Source organism: Cynoglossus semilaevis, chromosome 11 (assembly GCF_000523025.1).
Source record: "Cynoglossus semilaevis isolate Cse_v1.0 chromosome 11, Cse_v1.0, whole genome shotgun sequence".
Classification (NCBI taxonomy): Eukaryota; Metazoa; Chordata; class Actinopteri; order Pleuronectiformes; family Cynoglossidae; genus Cynoglossus; species Cynoglossus semilaevis.
The window spans coordinates 9,440,163-9,461,729 of record NC_024317.1 but is presented as its reverse complement, the minus strand read 5'-3'; the positions used below and the strand labels follow the sequence as shown (position 1 = coordinate 9,461,729).

General features: G+C 41.4%; 3 protein-coding genes and 1 long non-coding RNA gene across 4 annotated transcripts in view; 2 read left to right on the top strand and 2 right to left on the bottom strand.

The window, feature by feature from the left end:
* LOC112487755 (uncharacterized) overlaps positions 1 to 3,196 on the top strand; it is a 72,644-nt gene extending 69,448 nt beyond the window's left edge. Inside the window, exons 2-3 of the long non-coding RNA XR_003051153.1 lie at positions 2,463 to 2,548; positions 3,068 to 3,196. This is a non-coding gene — a long non-coding RNA (uncharacterized LOC112487755). The remainder of the gene's footprint in view (positions 1 to 2,462; positions 2,549 to 3,067) is intronic.
* LOC103386253 (UPF0258 protein KIAA1024-like) lies at positions 121 to 5,281 on the bottom strand. The gene is made up of 3 exons (XM_008320431.3): positions 2,847 to 5,281; positions 2,449 to 2,667; positions 121 to 2,217 (listed from the first exon to the last, which is right to left on the bottom strand). Exons 1-3 carry the CDS (start codon positions 4,833 to 4,835, stop codon positions 2,023 to 2,025), a joined length of 2,403 nt encoding a protein of 800 aa, XP_008318653.1. The 5' UTR covers positions 4,836 to 5,281; the 3' UTR covers positions 121 to 2,022.
* Positions 5,282 to 6,382: 1,101 nt separating this feature from the next.
* On the bottom strand, positions 6,383 to 14,179 carry evc (EvC ciliary complex subunit 1). The gene is made up of 20 exons (XM_008320429.2): positions 13,825 to 14,179; positions 13,302 to 13,415; positions 13,031 to 13,117; positions 12,658 to 12,881; positions 12,442 to 12,526; positions 11,977 to 12,075; positions 11,772 to 11,897; positions 11,522 to 11,683; positions 11,208 to 11,424; positions 10,489 to 10,637; positions 10,190 to 10,288; positions 9,887 to 10,099; positions 8,901 to 9,010; positions 8,568 to 8,769; positions 8,242 to 8,466; positions 8,011 to 8,146; positions 7,421 to 7,523; positions 7,222 to 7,348; positions 6,820 to 6,916; positions 6,383 to 6,739 (listed from the first exon to the last, which is right to left on the bottom strand). The coding sequence occupies exons 1-20, from the start codon at positions 14,002 to 14,004 to the stop codon at positions 6,591 to 6,593; spliced, it is 2,904 nt and encodes a 967-aa protein (XP_008318651.1). The 5' UTR covers positions 14,005 to 14,179; the 3' UTR covers positions 6,383 to 6,590.
* An 85-nt stretch (positions 14,180 to 14,264) lies between these two features.
* Positions 14,265 to 21,567, top strand: part of LOC103386250 (limbin) — a 10,333-nt gene continuing 3,030 nt past the window's right edge. The window contains 21 exon segments of the mRNA XM_025060239.1: positions 14,265 to 14,906; positions 14,994 to 15,105; positions 15,151 to 15,185; positions 15,377 to 15,452; positions 15,553 to 15,689; positions 15,788 to 15,844; positions 15,939 to 16,125; positions 16,424 to 16,524; positions 16,608 to 16,673; positions 16,767 to 16,901; positions 17,318 to 17,454; positions 17,609 to 17,933; positions 18,073 to 18,312; positions 18,435 to 18,610; positions 18,718 to 18,877; positions 18,983 to 19,159; positions 19,316 to 19,626; positions 19,719 to 19,893; positions 20,474 to 20,617; positions 20,694 to 20,921; positions 21,493 to 21,565. Coding sequence (XP_024916007.1) covers positions 14,898 to 14,906; positions 14,994 to 15,105; positions 15,151 to 15,185; positions 15,377 to 15,452; positions 15,553 to 15,689; positions 15,788 to 15,844; positions 15,939 to 16,125; positions 16,424 to 16,524; positions 16,608 to 16,673; positions 16,767 to 16,901; positions 17,318 to 17,454; positions 17,609 to 17,933; positions 18,073 to 18,312; positions 18,435 to 18,610; positions 18,718 to 18,877; positions 18,983 to 19,159; positions 19,316 to 19,626; positions 19,719 to 19,893; positions 20,474 to 20,617; positions 20,694 to 20,921; positions 21,493 to 21,565 — 3,061 coding nt within the window. The 5' untranslated portion in view covers positions 14,265 to 14,897.

The following is a 21,567-nucleotide window of genomic DNA, read 5'->3' as shown; positions in this document are numbered from 1 at the left end:
AAGGTGGATTCATTTGCATTATGGTAATAGTGACTGATGAAAAGGTAAACATACTGCAAAAGTCATGTCACCACTTTCTCAAGTTTATTCAGATGGGTAACATAAGTCAACATTCTCTGTTTACAGTCATACAAAGCATTGTGCAACATTAACCTGGGTACAGTGACACCCACAGGTTTCCCTTTAATTTACATGCTGTTTGTAAGAGTGTGTACCTGAATAATGAGTTCACAGATTTCTTGTTATCTGTCAAGAAAAGTGCATGATTCTGCAGTAATAAAATTACAAATTTCAGCATTAAAAACCATCAGACAGCTCTCATGCACTGACATTTCAGAGGAAGCACCTGCTAATTGTGCTGAGTACAGCGTTAGTCTGCGGCACCGATGGAAGGATAATGGATCCACAAACGGTCTCAGGGGGAACACTCTGTTGATATACACCTACTCAGGAAGATGCTGTCTATACATCCTGTGCAGTTTTTGTACAGAAAGCAAAGTTAGTTTCAAGGGTCCCACAAAACACTACAGGGATTTGTTAGAGCTCCCCCACACAGACATTTAGTGCACTTTGGTGTCTGTTCCATAAATTGAGAGAAGAAAAAAAAAGCTTATCTGTGTAATCTAATGAAAATAATCCATAGCTAGCAATGTTAAGTAGATAGCACAGAAACATGAATATCCAAGAAATATAATGCAACCCAGTCCGTCGGCCCTGCAGTAACAATTCCTTTTTATTATTCAGTAATCTTATAGCTTGGATGAGAACAGATGTGCAAAATACAGTTTATCACAGATTCAGTTAAACGGCAATATAAATCAAACTAAGCTAAGTCACAGGTTTACATATTTTGTTTTTTATTCGTGGGTTGTTTTTGCACCACCATCTTCAGTGTAGACTAAATGTCTACTGAAGTGAGGAGGACTTTAGAAAATGGAATGTTTCACCATGTCTGAAGGGAACTAGCTGAACCCGTTGGTGCTAAGTGAGTATGATGGTGTATGGAAAAGCTCTGGCCGAGGGAGTGCAGGAAAAAGATAATGTGCATAGGTGCACTCCGAGCATCCCATCAATTGGATTACAATTGGAATCTCCCACTCAGAGAGGGTTTACTGGAAAAGTGTTTCCCCTCTCCTTCACAGCTCCAGGGCCAAAACATCATCATGACCCACAACAACAACAACAACACTTTTATCCTCCATTTCTCGAAACCTGATCCCTGGTAAACACACTGTCAGGCAACACAAACACATTTAAGAGTGTATTAAACAGCCCATATTTTTCCAGGAAGAGAAAAGGGAGAAAACTCTAGAAAAATATCATATTTGTTTTATTGATTTAAGTTTGAGTGCTGCTGTTCAGCCTGTTACTTAGCGGAGGTACAAGGTGATTCAAACAAAGATACAATAAAAAAAGAAAGAAAAAAACACTGCTGTGGACAGAATCCATCAGTTTCACTTGATAAAACAGTAAATGTAAAACCCTTAAGTACTGATAAAACTATTGTTTTAAAAAGGAGGAATTTTAGCCCTGTAGTGTTCTCATGGGGATAGCAAAATAGTCAGGCAGTGCTCAAGGCTGAAGCTGATTCACAATGTTATTTTCTAACAGTGTTGATTCCAAAAACCGAATGAAAATAAAAACTACGCAGTGGAAATTAAATGTTACACATTGCATTGGCTCAGTATTAAGCTTTCATAGTTAGTAATCATTACATAAAATATATAACATATACAAGAACAAAGCAATGAAATGTGACACTAACTCATTCAGAAAAAATAATAAAAGATCACTTAATTTTACATGCTATAACAACCTAATCTAAAAACAGTTTTTTGTTAGCCTGCCCAGCGACACTCGCATTCATCTTCCTGACGTCTTGGTGCTACATGCAGAGAAGTCCCACTCTCACCAGTCTCACTCTCCAAATTTTGGCGCAGAACAGAAGTTACTGAAAACAAATGAATAAATACTACTAATAAAAATAAAGTAGATCATGATGTGGATCATTTGAGATTGTCTTCACGACTTCATGGTGCAAATAGGAATGACAATGATGAGAATGATTAAGACCACGGTTCCCACAAGTGCAGCCAATTTGCAGGCCTTGGCCCGACGCATGTCAGCCTCTTTACGTCTGAGCAGTGCATCGTAGCCCGGAGTGTAGATGTCGTCCATCCAGAACTCCATGTTGTTGGGATTCAGAGACTCTTGGGTCTGAAAAAACAAATTCAGAAAAGGTCAAATAATCACTAACAATAAAATTCTACTTGCTGTGCATGTTAAGTGTTTAAAAAACAAATTCAGAAAAGGTCAAATATTCACTAACAATAAAATTCTACTACTACTTGCTGTGCATGTTAAGTGTTCAGGAATTACGATAAAAAAGAAACAAATCAGCCTGCTGTTTGTATTTGTACTTGGCCCTCCTTTTCAACCCATTCCCACCTGCATGTCCATAGGAGAGATCCTCGCCTCTCTGTCATCTACAGTCCAGATGGGTCTTCCCCTCCCCTCGGCCAGTCTGGATTCTATGACCTTCCCAGAGGTCAGTCCACCAGTGAGACTACTGTCCTTATGACGAAACAGGGACGAGTTAAACACTTGCTCCACCAGACTTGACTTTTTTTGAGTGAGGAGGTTAGTCGTGCTACTCGACTGATCTCCCTATAAGGAACACATTAAAAACATGTCACGTTAAATCACAATAATGTGAGAAAAAACGTTACTGCAGAATGCACTAAAGGATTCTTCAAATAACCCAAATATTGCTTTCAGTCTGATTGGCCTCATGACCTCAACCAAAAACATAGAGGTAAAATCTAAACCAGAAAAAAATGTCCTACCTGCTCAATCTTTCCATGCGAAGCTTTTCCATTTTTACCTTTAGAGAATGAAACGCTCCAGTCTTTGGCAGAACTGACCACATTGAGCTGTTTAGAATCAGAGACACCTTTTTCTTCAGGCTGTGTTTTAGAGGTGCGGCGAGACGATGCGTCCTTCTTCCCTTCTTTTTTTCCGCCCTTTAAATCAGCCTGTCCTTTGCTGCTCTCTGTCTGTTCTTCAGGAACATTCCATCTGCTCCAGTCCAGACTACTGGTGCTGGTCGCTGGGTACAGCTGTCCAGACACTGACAGAGGCTGTGGCTCTGACGACTCAGACGGAGTTACAGGGTGGCTCATGAATGAGGAAACACCACTGAGAGGCTCCAGCCATCGACCGCTGCTGCTACTTTGTCCAACACCACTCACCGGCTGCTGGATCTTTTCGTCCAGCCTCTGCAGAGCAGAAAGCACTTGAGAAATCTCCGCCTTTACATCGTTCAGTGATTCCAGTTGTCTTTCTATTTGGCTCATACGGAGCAGCAGCTTACACACGCTGGCCTTCAGCCCATCATCGCTGCTTTCCAGTGAGTGAAAAAGCCTTTGCAGCTGACCCAGGCGTCCACGTCTGGCCTCTGGTGTGTCTTGGTTCAGGGTCCCTGTTCCATCACTGGGGTGCAGGACCCCAGTTGAACCACACATGCTAATGTCGTCTAAGAAACGAAAGATAGCGCTGATGTCGTCCTCACAAAATTCCGGGTCATCCAAAGATGTCATGAAGGAGAGACGATCTGCGTGGACCAGGCTGCGAAGACGCCGGGGATCCGGTGGGTCAGTCTGGGTTCCCTGAGCTTTGACTCCATCACCTCCACTTGGCAATCCACTATCTGCACTCTCACCTCCCGTGGAGCCCAAAGCAGGTGTAGATCGCCTGGGAAGTTGTATCCTTTGGGGTTCTATTCCGGCAGTGCTCATGCCTATCTGATCTTCCAGACTGTGACTTTTGTTGCTCCAGATGGACTTCTGTGACTTGGGTGGATGAAGGTGTCCCGGAGACCAGTCTGGAAGCGACCCAGGTCCAAAATAAGTAGAGTCCTGCAGGTCATCAAGACTTTCGTGTTTTGCCCGCTGCTCTGGCTTTTGGTGGAGTACAGTTGGTGAAGGGTAAGGATTTGGAATCATTTCAAAACTCTGATTGTCAAAGCCTGACTGCGGTTTATTGGGACTTGGAGATTCACTGACTGTGACCTGTGGAATTAAAGGAGGCTGGTTATGGAAGTCCTTCCTAAAGATGTTTCTCTTCTGGTCAACTGATGACGCCTGCTCAGCTTCAAATACTTCCCCTTGAGCAGAATCTCCACTGGACTCACTGTCCGTCTCCAAAGGCAAATAAATATTCTTCATGACGTCGTGACTTTGACCACTAGAGTACAAATGTGTTGTGTGAGGCAAGTCAAAAGACACAGCTCTCGCCCTGATTGGAGGGGTGGGAACAAGGGAGATGGGATCAGGGGGAAGACTTCCTCGCTTGCGGGATGAGTAACTAGAGTTTGGAATCAGAAAATGTTGATCAATAGGCCTTCCCCCAGAATCTGAGTGAGCGCGTGTTCTCTCTCGAGCAGAGATGTTTAGCTGGTGAATTCCAGGCAGACTGGGGCTTGGATACTGATCAACTGGAAGGACTGTCTGGGCACTCATTGGCTGACTGTCATCGGGAGCCCCACCCGTCATCTGGATTAGATTAAAAATTGTCACAATATCAGCAGCGACACCTATAGGCGACAGTCCCTGGCCTCTGGTGGAAACACGATCTCTGAAGAGTGTGGCAGGGAAACACGGGTCGCGACTGGCAGCGGCAAAAAGTAGACTCCTGAGCTCGATGAGGTGCTCCAGGTCGAAGCGGGTGCTGACCATCCGACAGAGGTCCTGGAAAGTGAGCCACTGGCGCATGTTGGCCAGTTCCTCCAGGATCCCCAGTAGGACCCCCGGGTATTCCTGTTGCAGGTTAGCCATGGCAGTACCTGAAAGTTTTAAAGTATAAAAAATAGTTTTTGCTTGTTTTTATGAAGTTGCATGAAGTTTGTATTCATAGAAAGATGCTAAAAGTAGTTTTTTAATCATATGTAAAAAGCAATATAAGTAGAATTTAAAACATTAAATTGCAACTTCAAAAAATGGTCACATTTGTAATACATATATATATATACATATAAATTGTATGTCATGGTGCACAATAAATATTTTTTATATTGCAATCGAAATAATTCTCATCTAGTTGTAAGGGGTTGTTGCAGTTGTACGTAGTTGATGAAGTCGTCGTAGAATGGAAAATCCTCATTGAGTAGCAGTTTGCACAGCGACCTTATTTTTGGCCTTAAAATAACCAACCATCTGATCTGATGACGCTGTAACACTGCGCACAGCTCTACCTCACTGGACATTTTTATTCCACACTCTTCTATTACCTGCTGCAGGACACGCTCTGCATCGAAGGAAATGACTAACTGTAGTTTGTGACATTTCATTTCATGTAAAGGGCTAAGATGAGTGTTTTGAAATCAAAGGGGACTGTTGTGTCTCAAAAGGAACTACACTTTTGACATTACAAACGTAAATTAGCTCGTGAACGTGTGACTAATGTTACATTCATAGAGGTGATCTCAGGGTTGTTGCCACTCACCTGAATCTATTCAAAGCAGGTCCATTAAAGCCGGCGCTTGGTCTCCGGTTATACTGTTCCAAATAGATCCAGGACGGCTCATTCTGTCACAGTCCTTTCATCGGCTTCTGTGTTTGTAGCTGCAAAGATCTCACAGTCCAGGCAGGCAGGAGAGGAGGAAATCAGAAATCAGGTCATCTTCCCACAAGTCCCTGCAGCACCCTAAGGGACCTCAGAATACATCCAAATGGTTTCCCCTCGCCGTAGACGAGCGACAGAACTTATTTCTGATAGTATTTCTGATACATGCACAGCAGGAGAGACACACTGCACTCTTGGCAGGACGCTGTAGCATGTGTGCGTGAGGGAGGCAGAGCCAGGAACATATTTTCTCAGCGTGCTGTGACAATAATTGGTAATGTATCCAAGGTGAGCATGAAAATAAAGGTCAGATTAAAAATTGATGTTTGCTAATTGACACTCCTAAAACTCTAAACTGACAGTAAACTACAAGGCGCAGGGTGAATTGCCTGCTAGATTGCTGCCTGGACACACGAGTGCCTGCCAGACTTCAGCCCTCCAGTACTTTTCACCATTACTCCGCATTATCATCCATAAAGACTTTACTTAAAACCCCATTAGAGCCAGTGAAGGGCAAGGCTTTCATCGCTGAGTAGCTGCACTCCGCTACAATCACAACGGACATCTCCAATTCAACCGACAACTCAACTGGAAGCACATCCATCATCCTATATGTACTCAGCAATCAATAGGAATCAATGCAGTGAATGAGGCATGGTATGAAATGCAATGTGGGTTTGGATGAAGGACAAAATAACAGTAGCCTGCAGCAGGAAACCTCTGTGTATTAAGTGTTGATAAAAAAATGAACAAATCGTCCATATGGAAGAGATTTATTACTTTACAGATTGGCAGGATTTAAACTTGACTGCAATTACAGAAGCAAATGAGCTTTAGCCGACACATTTAAACATTATATAGCTGTTATTGTTCCAGAACATTTTGCCCACATATATATAATGCATCAGCCCTGCTAAAAAAGGTTGATTAAAATGTAAACTTTAATGTAAATCACAATGTTATCACCCTCAGCTGAGATGGGACTTTTGTGCTTTTTTCTTTTTTATCTTGGATTTAGCCACTGGAGCTGTAACGGTTGGAGTCAGCGATGGATTCTTGGCAGGATCCAGAGCTGGGTTCAGGGCTAACAGGTCCAGTATTGTAGAACTCTGATCACCTGATGAGAAATGCCACAGAGAGGTCAGTACGCATTGACTTTTAATCCTTTTTCACTTGACTTTTATTGTTGTTACTCACCTGCATTGTTCGCTTCTTCGCTGGGTTCTGGTTCTGGACTGTGCATAGAAACTCGGGCCAAGTTTGCCAGATCATTTATGAATTGCTCTTCAGCCTCCTAATTGAGACAGTAACACTGACTTTTTAGTTTTCTACAATTCGTTTTTAGTAGGTGACCATAGGCCAAAAATCTAATTTTTGTCCACTCTTTAAAGTGTGGCTTGTACGACTATTCTAAATTACATAAAGTTGTTGGGTAAGTTTTGAGGCTAAATTAAAAGTGTGAGTGATTTAGGCTTCAACCAATGTGTCTGAATACTCTATATGGGCCAGATAAATTAGCTCTCACTGTGTGTGCATGCTATTTTATTTTATTTTTAAAAAACATGAGAGCGAAATACAGTTGATATAACAGACGCTGACCTCAAGTTGTCCTTTGACCTTTTCAATGTCTCGATCCTGGGCCACTTTCTTCTGCCTCAGCTCCTCATACGTCTTCTCTTGTTTTACATCACAGAGATCCAACGCTCTCCTTTTGTTAAGTTCAACCCTGTTGAACAAAAATAAAAAATGGTAAAATAGAAAAACCCAATAAAAATAAACCTTGTCTGTGTTGGTTTACCTCTGTTGAAACTCAGCAGACGTAGGTTTTTTGCCCCAGTTCAGCAGCTCCCTCTGCAGGGCTCTGTTCAGCTGACTGCTGCTCTCCTGCTTCTCATTTATCTCTGAAAGATAAATGGACAAAAGTGTATGGTTTCATTTGTAAATAACATAAGTAACTCACTAATGAAACTCTCTTCCAAAAGTCATTAATGATGTTATAAATGCATAAGAATTAATTAAAATACTACATCAGGTTTGAGTGCACCAGAGGAACGGTGTCATTTTAATTGGCTCTGTCAAGTTTCTGTGAAGTTTCAGACAATTTAGAACAACAAAAAAAATAACAGCTGTGTTCGCACAAACATGATACATAACTATTAAAAAAGATAAGGACAGAGACAGCAACAAAAATAACGTGGAGAAAATAAAGATATATAAAAGATAAGAGCAGAGTGGACACATTTTAAACACTGGCCATTTGAGAAACCACTGAACTGCATGCACAGAGGCTGCTGAGTTTTTTCAAGTTCTGAATTTTTTGACAAATTTAATTGGTTCTTATCTTTCAACAACAATGTCATTCACTCATTTGATGAATTGACATCTCACCCTGGTTCAGTCTGGGCTGTTCCTGCAGGAGATTCCTGGTCAGGTCCTGTAGATGTGAATAGTAGCTTTGGACCAGAGCAGTGAGTGAGTCTTTGGTCAGGTAAACACTTTCTGACACAGCCTCTATCAAGTGGTGCTAAGGACAGACAAAACCCTATTGTTTATTAAAAGGTTAGAAACACTTCATGTAAATTTCTTAAAAAAAAAAAAAAAAAAAAAAGGAATTAAAACCTTTAAGTTGTCATTTGTTTTTGAAGAGAGTCCTGACTCTGAAGCTGTGGTCTCCATCATCTGCTGGACAGCTTGACTGAGGGCGTGACCAACCACCATCTGTGCGTGGCTCTGAAGCAACTCCACTCCTGTTTCCAACTCGGACAGAAACTCCTGCTGGAAACTGTGGCTCACCAGTTGACTCTCTGGGCCCAGATGTTTCTCTGCTAGACTGGCACTGCTGTTCTGAGTTTGATAACAGACGGAGACATTTCCACATCATTTATCCTCAGACTCCAGTATGAAATAAAGCCACATCATTCATCATGCATCACTGTTTCCCGTACCTTTAGTGATGAACTGACACAGAGTGAGCTTTTGCTGGGATCTTCCATCAACACGGCCCTGAAGTCAGTCTGAGAGAGCACCTTCAGCTTGGACAGCCTCATCTCCTTCAGCAGGTGAAGACAGAAGTGTCTGACCACAAAACTCCTCTGCACTGCAGCCAACAGGTGCTCATGTTTCTTCTCCACCAGCCGCCCTACATCCCTGAGCACCAGATTATATTGCACCATATTAAAGCACATCAATATTATTGATTCCTATATAAAACAAATATGCCCACAAACTGCAGCAGCACTGTCATTCACAACCTGAATAAGAAGAGAAAGACATCACACCTGTTGAGAGTGTAGCTCTGTCTGGACACCATGTCTGTGAGAATCCTCAATTGTTGTTCACTTAGATGTTTGAGACAAGACTGTGTCAAAGACATCTCCTCAGTCCACATCTAGAGAAGTAGAAGAAATGTTAAGAACAGCAACTGTTGACTGGCACCTGGCTCTGATGCTGCGTTTCTTGTATTCACTAAGTGATTGCTCACACTGAACCTATAATTTTATATGATTATATACTGATCAAGAGATTGTGACATATTTGACTTAGAGCCTGTGCTAGAGTTATGGCATACTACCTACTGCTGGAGTTAAGTTCATAGAACACGTTCTATTAATTACGCTCCTATTTAGAGGAAAACAGAAGCAGTGAATAATTTGTGTGACTGATAACTTGGATCATTTAGATTACAAAAATGGCCCAGGTTTGGCAGCTTAAAGAAACAAAATTCAAATGGTAACATTACACAATAATTGATTTTTTTCTGATCATGATTAATTGTAAATAGTCAAGATGAATTAACATTCCTAACATGAGAAAAGACGGTATGTTGCTGTATCAGAAATTATTTATTTATCAAAAATAAACCTAATCTGATTAATTTAAAAAATGTCAAAACATTTCTTTAAGATTTGCCACAACTGTTTGGCTGCTGCCACATAAATCCTTGCGGCTCTTTCTCTCTTTCTTTCTTTTCTTTCTCGGGATGTATTCATTTTATGATATAAATACACACAGCTGCCCTCTGCTGGTCAAAAAATGAAATTTTCCACACCACAGCAAAGATCAGCACCAGCGTTCCACCCTCTTTCTGCTGTAGTGTGAGCCATTATAATTATAGTAATTAATTATGAACTCAACTCAACTCTATGACCACATGCTATTTTCTCTGACTGACGATTTTTTTCCCAGTTATGCTATTTTCTCTGACTGACGATTTTTCCAGTCTGACATGATGATAAATGCATGAGATCCAACTTGTGGACTCCACCTGTCCATCCTTGTCCAGCTGAGACCTCACGTTCTTCAGTTGCAGCTCGATTGTGCACTCCACCTGTTGCAGTTGTACTTCTACCTCCTGCTCTAGGTCTGTCCACATCTTCTCACAGCGTTCTGCAGAGACGTTGGACTGGGCAGAGACTGAGGCCAAGAAACTGTCCTTGGTTTGGTCTCTGAAATTGTTTGACCAGGAAGTACGTAGTTTCTGAAGACACACACATCACAAGTTACTATGAAATAGTACCACATGACTCTGTGTTGAACACATACAACTTAAAATGTATTTATTTTTTACCCTCCAAAGGTCACTGAGAGCGTCAGCCACTCTGCTCTCCTGCTGCAGCTCCAGATCAGACGTCTGCTGCCTATGTCTGAGCAGCAGCTCCTGGTACTCCTATGCCAAAGGTCAGAGGTCAGATTTAAACACCAGTGTATTTGTGTTTTTTTGTCTGCATTTATGTTAACATTCACTGTGTTGTGAAGGCAGAGAACAGACTCATGAACTGTTGTGACAGTGGTCTCAGTAAACCAACCACATTTCCAAATCCTGGTTTGATTCTACAAAATAAAGTGAAGAAGACAAAATGCTGTTACTTTGGTGAGCTGCTGGAGGTCAGCGTGAGCCTGGGTCTGTTCCAGAACACGGTTCTTTTCCTTGGTCTGGCTCCTCTGCAGTTTCTTGCGCTTGGACTCTATTTTATTGCACCTGTCGATGACAAGCTCCTTCGTCTTCTGTGAGCAATCTACAGCACGAGAAGAACAAGTGAACGTCATTCCGGATTCTACTCATTTATTGGGGTTGTAATTAAGTCAATAATATTCTCCAATATGTAATTCACCTCAACTAGATCCACTAAATCAACAGAATAAATAAAAAGAGCACAAGATGCAAAGTGCATTTTCAGTTACATTTAAAATAAAATTTGAGTCTTTTATGTCTTTTTTTTATTATTGTTGCACGAGGTTACACTGGAGGACAGCACTCTGAGTGTCTGTAATGCAGTGTATAACAGAGCAGCAGTAAAAAATGTGATGCTCAGTTTTGTCCTGGAAGAACCTGACCTTGTTTCATGAGCTAAAGAGGATTTCCAGAAAGGGTTCTATTTTGGGAGAGTTCTTCATTTGTGTTTGAAAAGTAGGTTAGACGTCGTCCACTGGTGCCTTCCACCAGAGACCACTTCAGCATAATCAAACACTTTCAAACCATGATCAGTGTGTGCTGGTAAGTTGTTCTTTTATCCTGGCTTAGACATTTAAATTTATATATCTATGTCTGCTACAACAGGGCAACTTTTACCCTCTCTCCCTCTCACCCTCGGTGCACTGCTGAAAGCTTTTCCCCAGGATGCCCTGAACATCAGAAAGTATCTTCTCCATGTGGTTAAAGGTCAAGACATCATCACTAGTCAGCTGCTCCAGGGTCGTGGTGATCAAACTCAGCCGCAGACAAACTTCTCTCTTCAGTGCAGCTGGCTGGGACTGAAGAAGTCCCGTCAGCTCCTCCCACCACAGCAGCTTCTCCTGGATTCTCTGGAACAGTGAGAGACGTTCAGTTATTCATTCAGTCCATTTTTACAGTCTCACAGGACATGATGCACCACGTGAGGAATCAGCTTGTGTTTCTCACTCTGAGCTCAGCCTCTTGTGTCTTCACCAGGTGGTTTTCAACCGACACGAGACTCTGAACAAGAGACAGCATCACATCCTGAGCTTCATCCCGGGAGAAAACGCTAGTCTTTCCCAGGAGATGGTGAAACAGGTCTGCCAACTGTTTGCTAAAACCTTTGGACTATAAACAAGGACATTTTATCACTAGACTATCACGTTTAGGATAAAATAAGTATTCATGTATAAAAACTCTAATTTACTCCAATTACCATATGAAGACTGCTTTCAAAGAGATCCTTCTGAGCTCGCTCGATCTCCTCCAATGTACAGGAAGAGTCATTGCTCCTCTCAGCAATATGGCCTGATGACGGCTGTTTCTGAAGCTCATTTATTTTCTAAAAAAAGTTAAAGGGTTAAATTGTTAAAAACATATATATTTTAAGTTCTTAAAAAGAGAAGCTGGCTTGCCTTTACCTTTTCCTGCCCTTGAAGAATTCTCCTGCAGAAGTCTGCATCGCTTTTGTCTTTAGGGAATCTGCTGCTAAAAATCATTTTCAGCATTTGAAGAAAAATCTAGAAGATTTATAAAAAAAATACTGGAATTAACCCTAGACTAGACAAGAACTAAATTATATATGTTCTATGTAGTAATCAGTTTAACCTTTATTCTACATTGAAAAGAAATTACGCAGTACATTAAAAAAAAGAAGCAGACTCAAATTAGAACTGAAAAAAAAATTACAGAAGTAATTTTGTGTATTTTTTAACTAGCAGATTGAATAGTTATCGGGTTTCAGTTTAAATGATTGGGCAGTTTAAGGATTGTCCTTTTTGTATTGAATAAAGGTAAACTATCAAACCACATATGTAGGTTTTAATGACAATTAAAGGAGGTTTAATGTTTCTGGAACTGAAAAACTCAAATATATATCAACTCACTGTGTATTTGTCTTCCTGTAGCTTAGAACAAAGCTGCTGAATGTCCTGCAGAGCTAAACAGTAAAGGCTGATCCTGCCTTCAAAACTGCAGAAATAATCAAGAAAAAAAATCACTTCAAGCAAACCTTGTTCTGTTCATTCTAATCAACATAACTTTAAGACACAGCAAAACAGAATTGACTTGTGTTTATAACATTAAAAAGCACAGGCTCTCACCCCGCCTGGGTCAGTGTGTGAGGGTAGTGAGACACCCGGGTGAAGCTCTGGTTCTGTAGGCTCTTAGGGACCAGTGAGGAGGAGATGAAGTGACTGCTGTCATCATTGTCCTGCTCTTGGCTCAAAGAGTCTTCACCTGTGGAGGAAGACGACTCCTCGTGTGCCACTGTTGGCAACCTGGTCTGCTCATGTAGCGATGGGTTAGACGCTCCATCTGCTAAAGGCTGAGATGATGATGTCATTACAAACTGTTAATGTACAACTTTTCTACATACAACTAACTACACCATGTTGAAGTTAAACTTCCACCTGAGTTTAACTCATCCAAACATGACTCTGTGTTAGACAGGAAGGGAGCAAAAACCCAACTTACTCTGTATTTTTGGTTGATGGGATAAACCACCTTTGCTCTGGAGGCAAATGCTGCTACGTCACTGTTCATGGGTGGCTGCTTCTTTTCCTGGTCAATAAGTAAACATCTTTAATGGCAGACTCAGATTTAACGGCTAAAGACTAGTAAACACTATTTTCCAAAAACTTTGACCACAGGTTGTACGTGGGCCCACACACGTCACTCATTTACAGGTAGGGATAGGTTTGTAACAATATGGGACAAAGACAGTGTTTGTGAGAAAGAGTAATACTTTTTCATTGGTGGTACCACTAGGCACCTCCTTCCTACTGTTGCTGATACAGTCACTGTGGTTGTTGTCCTGCTCCCCATCGTCAGGTTCAAGCAGTCTCCTTGCATTGTAGCCCTGTTGAGACAGTACATGTGGTTTAAAAATTATAGTTTCCTCCCCAGATTTTTTTTTATCATGTCACTATGTGATATTACAAGCATGTTACCTTATTTAAGATAGGCCTTATCCATATTCATATACAGAGACAAAGCTGATCCTGACGTTTAAAAAGCGGCGTCTGCATCAACTAAACAAGTCTGACCTAGGCTTGTTGTTGCTTTCTTTCTTTTTAAAAACTTAATTAAAAAATGTTTAAATAGTTCAATTTATCATTTTAATTTTTTAAAAGAAAAATGACTATTTATTTGCCAAATATTCATTCTTTTAGAATGCTGTTTAAAATGTACCTTGTTGTTAATCACTTCAAAACATAATTATATTCCTAAAGACAAAGTGGTCTTTGCTGAAGTGTGTTGTTTCTCACTTGTCTGTTGATTAGCAGGGGTTTCAGACAGAAGACGTAGAGGAGAGCAGCGGCTAAAGCTCCGGTCAGAGCTCCACACACTGTGGCCACACTCAGCAGCTCGATGTTGACATACACAGACTCGGCGAAAATCACCGTCGCGTCCGCGTCGCATCCGGCTGTCGCTTCTTTTCCAGTCATTTCGTAGCAAATCCACCGCAGTGTGATCCAACTGTGTATTTTGGAAAACACAACTGCAGCAACTGCATCACTGGTTACATCGATCTGGAAACTGGAAACCGAGTTGACTACTTTTGTCGCCTGATTTTCTTCAGCTCGCGTTTGTACTGTATTTTAACTTACTGATGTTGTAAACATTGTCCTGATTTTCTTCAGCTCGCGTTTGTACTATATTTTAACTTACTGATGTTGACATGGTATTTAACAAAATAAACAAAAGAACATTTTGTAAGAGTTTGAACCAATAGGTGAAAGGATTATAGAAGAATAAATTCTTCTAGCGCGAGGTCGAAACATACATTCCGTTAGTTTCAGTATAAAAGCACAGAGAGTGCAAGGCTTAATTTACTAGCAAAACGCATCTGCATTTTTGTATTATAATGGGAGATGGTGTCCTGCAAACGTATACAGTTTATAAATAGTAGTGTATTATTTAAGAAGAAAGGGTAAAGCGGGTGTAAAAAAGCGTAGCCTGCACAACTGTAGACAACGTTTCCGTATGCCTATTTATTTTGAAAGTCCACATCGGAAATGACCGGGTGTACTTTGTTGAATTAATCGCTTTGAGAGGAAATGCCGTTGTTCCAAGTTTTGGAATCTTTTCCAAAGTGCAGCGGTAGCAAAAGTTTCCATGATGAAGTTTATGTTCGAAAAACAAGTCTTCAACAACGGAGACCGAAGCGGTAACATACACCCGATATGTAGGTTTTCAACCCAAAAGTAACGTTTTTTCAGCAACACGCAGACGAATTTGGGCTCCTGCTTCGCTGTACATTTTAAAAACACTGTGACAAGATGCAGGCAGACCGCTAGCTAGCTGTGCTTGCTGAGAGCAGCAGCTGGCGGATAAACCCATGCCCCAGGTTCACATGACCGCGGCGAAACTCTCCATATTGTCATTTATCTTAAATATTCAATTGACATGTTTGTCTCCACCGGCTGCTCATCAGCGCTGTGGTCAGGCTTCAGTGATCCAGGTCCGTGGACGTGATGCTGGACATAAGTCTGACTCTGAAAGTACATCTCCGGAAACAACATGGTGCTTATCTTTTCCATCATCACAAAGTACATCTCCGGAAACAACATGGTGTTTATCTTTTTCATCATCATCTGCAGCATCCACCCTGAAGCAGAAACTGGGGGTGAGTTTCCCAAACAGCCTAGTTGAGATTTTAGAACATAATATCAGTGATCAAACAGAACAGAGCTGGCGTGTAAAAAAAAAGTTTCATTAACTCAAGGATGATGATGATGAAAATGAAATGTAATGAAAATTAATTTAATGATTAAAATTTGGATTTTCAGTGTTTAAAATAGTATGTATTGTCATCAGAGTCTCTACAGGTTTCATGTATTACAGCGACGTGAGTCTGGAGGACAGGCACAGATGACACAGTTAAGGAAGGGAGGTGTGTTTCCTTTTTGTTTCTTATTTTATGACACAATAATACAGTATACACCCTCTGCTTTAAATATAAATAAATAATAAAATAGAGTTTTCTTCCTCAGGCGTCCCTCCCTCGTCCTCATCAGGTCCTCAGAGTCGCTCTTTATACGCCTCCTTTAACCACATCTCCAACATCTTGCACTCCCGTGTGCAGAGAAGCACTCTGACCAGACACAACACAGGCCCCACTCTGCCTCAGGTGAGTTTTTGACCAGATCGCTCATCTTTTTATGAGTAGTTAACTGAAGACTTAGTGAGTTTCCTGGTTAGATTAAGTGTGTTGTAAAATTTCTGCAGGTCCAAAATGCGCCGCCTTCATCTGCCTACAGGGTCACATTTAACAAGTGTGTACAGGTAATCCAACAGATCTTAATCAAACAATGCATATTCAGACTCAAGTGAGTATTCAGTGACTGACTTTTCTCTTCTTGTCTCACACGGTTCTAAGGTTAAACGACATACTGATCCTCCTCAGCTTACCTTCTTTCTGCGGATACACAACATGGGTCCAGTTGGCGGTACCAACCTGTCTCATGTGGCCATTCGTGACTCACTCTCTGGAATAATTCCCTTACGAACTGAAGGCAGAGTTGTGGAAAGAGGCTACCAAACATTTGCCATCGACTCGCTCTCAGGTATATCTCACTTCCAGTATCTTGTAATTTATGATTTATGATAACGTCTGCATCAGACGATTTTTCACATTGTGGTTTTCCTATTAATGAAACCACAGTTTGACAAATTCCTCCCATGTTGTAATCAACATCAATAACAAAAAAGTCCAGAGGATCCTTGTGATTCTTTTTAAAGATTTACTTCAAGTTTACTGGGTGGGTTGTCTGCAAAAATCATATTTATTTTACATTTTTAAAAATTCTGGAGTGAAAGTTTCATTTTGTTGGATGTAAACTACTTTTCACTGTTTCCCCTCAGCTGGTTCTCAGGTTGTTGTCAATTACACTGCTCACATAAGGAGTCCCAAAAATGAGGTCCTGGACCTTCCGGCTTTTCTGACCTTCTCTAATGCCTCACAGGTATTGACTGAACATCTGAAGTGAACACCTGTATATACTGTATGGGAACAGACTAATATGATGTTGCTGTCCTGTTTTTGCAGAATGATGTCAGCATGTTTGGTCCACTGACAGCCAATCTGACGCTGAGAGTAAACTCCACTGACAGGGTGAGTTCAGGATTTATAGCTGTGCTGTGAACACAAAACCGTGCCATACAGGGAAGGGAGTCTGATGCTTTTCTTGAATTTACCTTCTTTCAGATCCATCCTAACCATGGTGTTCATTTTGCTGGTTTTGTGGCTGGATTCTTTATGATTATGGTGCTGCTGTTACTTGGATTTCTGGCAGTAAACCAAATTGGGCTCAGAACTAGACTGCACCTTCTTCAGCAAAGGGTATAATCATTTTTTTAAATTTCTTAAATCATGATAAAACATATTTCTGTGAGCTAATATAAATAGACCTATTTTAGGCTGTTATTTTCCAAATAATCTATATTGACTGTTTTCACATAACACAATTTGAATAGCACATATACTCACTCCTTTCATATCATGGGTTTCCTGCTCAGGCACAAAGGCATCAAGAGCCAAAACTTCTAACAGGATGAAAGAGTATTTTATTTTAGAAAGAAATATTCAACATGTTAGACCCTGTGATAAAAATTAACATATAATCACATTGTTACAGTTTGAAACAATCTAAGCTTAAAATAAGGTTTTATGGTTATTTTTTAACAAATATTGGTTTTGCTGTTTTGTTGGATATTTTTTGAGCTGATATAAATGTCTTTTACTTTTTTGTTTTAAAGAAAAGAGGTGATCCAGACCCAGAGGATGCAGACTGCAACACGAGTGGGACGATTAAAGATGAGGCCACCTTTGAGGACAAGCTCGTGGACATCATGGTGTTGGAGGACCCACAGAACATGAACCAGGCTTTAGAGAAGTAAATTGACCAAGAATTATATAATTTTATTTCCATAAAAGCTGATGGTCTTTAATGAATCACATTTTATATATAATAATAATAATAAACATACATCAACTTAATGTATCAGTGACATCCTTCAGAATATACTCTATCTTTTCTTTCATGTAAGCCTTGAAATGTCTACACTCCTACGAGCCACCAACAACCTGGAGGCCAACAGGATTCAGATCTACAAGGATGTTGTGTCATCACTGCTGGGCAGCCTGAGGTCGCAGGGTCAGGCCACTGCTCAGGCCCAACAGAGGCTTCTCAGCGTGCTTCATGGACAGCTGCAAGGCATGGAGGGGCGTCTGAAGGAGGAGCGAGGGTCTCGCATGGCTGCCCTGGCTGGCCAGTGTAACCTGGAGACTCGAGAAGAAATGGAAGCAGAGCACTGCAGGGAAGCAGCTGAAAAAGCTCAGGCTGAGTTGCTGTGTCGACATGCTGACCAGCAGGTAGCCAAGATTCATTTAAATCATATTGGTATTGTCGACATGCTGACCAGCAGGTAGCCACGATTCATTTAAATCATATTGGTATATAGGTAATTGTGTTTTTTTTTCAAATAGCACTGATTGTGTGTATTGTTGTTAGGACCTCCTACAGTGCAGTGCACTGTTGGAAAAATTGCACAAAGTCAGTCAGAGTCAGCTCCAGCGCATCCTGTTGGTTCGACATGAAGAAGCCTCAGCCAGAGTCCAGAGGCAGATCATTGAGTGGCGGCGGGTAGAGCTGCACAAGATCTTCGCAGAAGAGCTGGAGGAGGCCACCAGGATGGGCGAGTTGGAGAAGAACACAGTAAAAAGCCTTCAGCATGAATATTTTACTTGCCAGGTGAATAACAAAGATAGTGTAACATCAATCTTTAAAATGTACACATAGCATTGTTGTATTCCTGTACTTTTGATACTTTTGATAAAATGTTGATCTGATTATTTTGGGCCTTTTTTGTCCAGGATCAACTTGAAGAGGTTCTGGATGTGGTTCTTGCCAATCAGCGCTATGTTTTGGCTGAACGTCATGCACAGAGGAAGTTTCTGGTTCACAGCCTCCACAGTCTCAACAGCCTCATCTCTGACACATTCTCCTGCGCCTCCAGTAATCTGGACAGCTGGTTCGCACACCTCAGACGGTGAGTACATTCAGCATGAGATCCTCAGCAATAAATAATTTTGTACATTGGAATAACTGTGTGAAAGAATCCGTTTTTATCGCGTCATTCTTTTTTCTCTCCACCAGAGGGAGCACTGTGCCTGTGGAGCAAGCGGACCATTTGCAGGAAAAGGCCCAAAAAGAGCTGCTGGTGCTTCGACAGAGACTGGATGAGGCACTGAACCAAGAGAGAAGAGCAATGCGATGTGGCCTAATTAAGAAAAGGAGGGAGCTCATCTCTGAAATGGTGAAAGAATAAAAGAAAAATCTAAATTTTGTTCTAACAAAGTCACCCACGTTCTTATTTAAAATAGTGATTCACTATATTTATCACTGTGTCCGTGGTTTCCAGTTGAGGGTCCACAAACAGAGAGAAAAGGATCTGTCAGGACTTTCCAGAGGTGTGGACAGAAGGATGGATGTGGCCCAGAACCTGCACTGCTGGCAGAAAATACTGACCACTCACAACCTGGAGCTGGCGGAGCTCATCAACAACCTGGACGAAGAGGCAGCTGCTGACATCCGCAAGGTACTGGACCACTCCAAACCACTGACAGTTTTTAGTACAGTGTCCAACTCTCACATCTGCACAAAATGTCTTTGTGTTTAATATCACCCATTTAAATGAAAACAATTATTTAACCTTGTGTAAGTTTTTCATTTTTTTGTTTGTTTTTTATTTTAGATGACCATGCGTGCCATTCAAGGTGCCGTAGCAGAGGTCAAAGCCATCCTGCCGTCTACAGCCCAGACGCTGCTTTCATCTCTGCCTCCAGGGACGAATCACTCCCTGCTGCAGGTGGAACCAGAGCAAGGGGCAGGGCAGGCTCAGGGACAAGGAGCAGGCACTCTCCTGCAGGGTCAGGAGAGGCTGCATCAGGAAGGCAAGGCAGCCTTACGCACCCTGAGCTCCACCAGAGAGGCTCTGCAGGCAGCCATGGAGAGAGAGCTCCAGGAGCAGAAGGAGATAAGAGCGCACTGTCGAGCTTTCTTTAGGTAGCTTACAGTTCTAATCTGTTTATTATTAAATGTCTTAAACCCATTGTGATTATTAACGATATATTATAATTGTCTTTCCTCTGTCCTAGGTGTTTGTGTTCTACTCAGCTGACTCTGTCTGAAGATGACAGGCTAAAGATCAAACTGGAGTTCCAGAAATGCCTTTCTGTGATGGACCGCTGCCTGGTGCTGCCTCACGCCATCTCCAGAACCAAACTCCACACTTCCCTGGCAGCTTGGAAAAAGGACTGTGAGAAACAAATGGTATTTATTTAACTTATTTTATTGTTTTTTGTTCTTCTCTTTGGTGTAGAAATACTTTGTTCATCCTTTGGATTATTTGATAAGATATAAGCTGTTTTAGATTTTCTCAAAATATTTGCTGAAGGAAAAAAATGCACTTCCTCTCTGTAGGGCTATAAATACTTTAGTTTGTTGTTGTTATTGCTAAGGGACTCATGGAGGGAATTGCCCAACATGTAATTCTTCTTCGTAATACTCTTTGTCAAACTTTATTTCACCGCATTTGTGATCTTTTCAGATCAGTCCAGGATACAATTAGGAAAATAATCAAGCATTAGGAATTCCAATGAAACCTCAGCAGGAGATAATGGTCCACCTAATGTTGTCTTCTAGATGAAAACTGGAAAAATGGCAAACACCAGTGCCAACCACATTGTGGTCGACCTCCATTGTGTGGCTGCTGGATCAGTGAACATTGTTATTGTCAAATAATAAACAGCTCGACAGAGATGTTTCATTTCTAATCACATCAGTGTGGTTGGAAGCACTTCACAATCCATTTATAGAAATGATGTGTGTGTGATTTTCTTTTTTTTTTCAGATAAATACACAGTCCAAGGGGAAAACCGGCAAAGCCCGGCAACACACACAAACACATGACCTGCTGTTCTTCCAGAAAAGGCTCGAGGACAGGATCCAGCTGTTTGAGAACTCAAAGCAGAGGGAGAGCAGTGTCAGGAACAAGGTGAAGTAGAGGACACAGAAGCCGTGGGCCGCAAGTGTTTAAATGTGACGGTGCTCAATGATTCTAAAACTGGCAGGTGTTGGAGGAGATGCAGAGGGAGAGAGAGGATGAGCTCCGCTCCCAGGCAGACAGTCTGGCAATTCAGATGGCCGCCATCCACCACCAGAAGGCTGAGAGGAGGACCAAGGTCCTGGAGACCTCCAGAGCCATGTTGTCTCTGCACAGTCTGCTCATTCAGCTGCTGAGGATGAGAAAGAGTCTGGAGAAGCAGGACATGGCCCTCAGTATACAGAACCACTGCTTGGTAATCATTTACTCAACATTACAAACAATTGAAATGGCATTCATTAAAAATGTTTTTTTAGCTGTTGCAAAATTGCAAAAACTTTTAGTGCTATCACTGAATAACCGTAGTTTATTTGTTAAAACTAAACTAATTTAGAGCCTGACCCACTCGTTATTTAAATACTCAATAGACTCTCTGTAATGCTGCATACAGTCTACAGAAACCACCTTTCCTGAATCTCCCCTTTATGATCCTCCAAACATATTTGATTGGTCTCAGTTATCTTTTTTCATCATAGGCAAAAATGAATACATTACATACAAACAAGACATTCATTTTATTGAAGTCTAAATTCTTGCCCAGGGGAAGTGTTTGTATATGGTTTAACGTTCAGTGGGAGCGAGGGCAGAGCTGTTGTAGGGTCCTGCAGCAAGATGGATGTATGTTCATTTCAATATATTTTATTTTTTTCCCATGGTAGGAAAATTGTTAGGGTTTTGAGGCAATTACTGTGAATGTGTTAAGGTAGAGAAATAAGGTGTTTGGGAACCACTGGTGAAGCTCTAATAATATGTGCCTAATGTTCCAGGGCCTAGAGGAAGCAGAGCAGCAGCTTCTAAAGGACAGGACAGAGTTAAGTTCACTGGCTGTGTCTCCGGGCAGA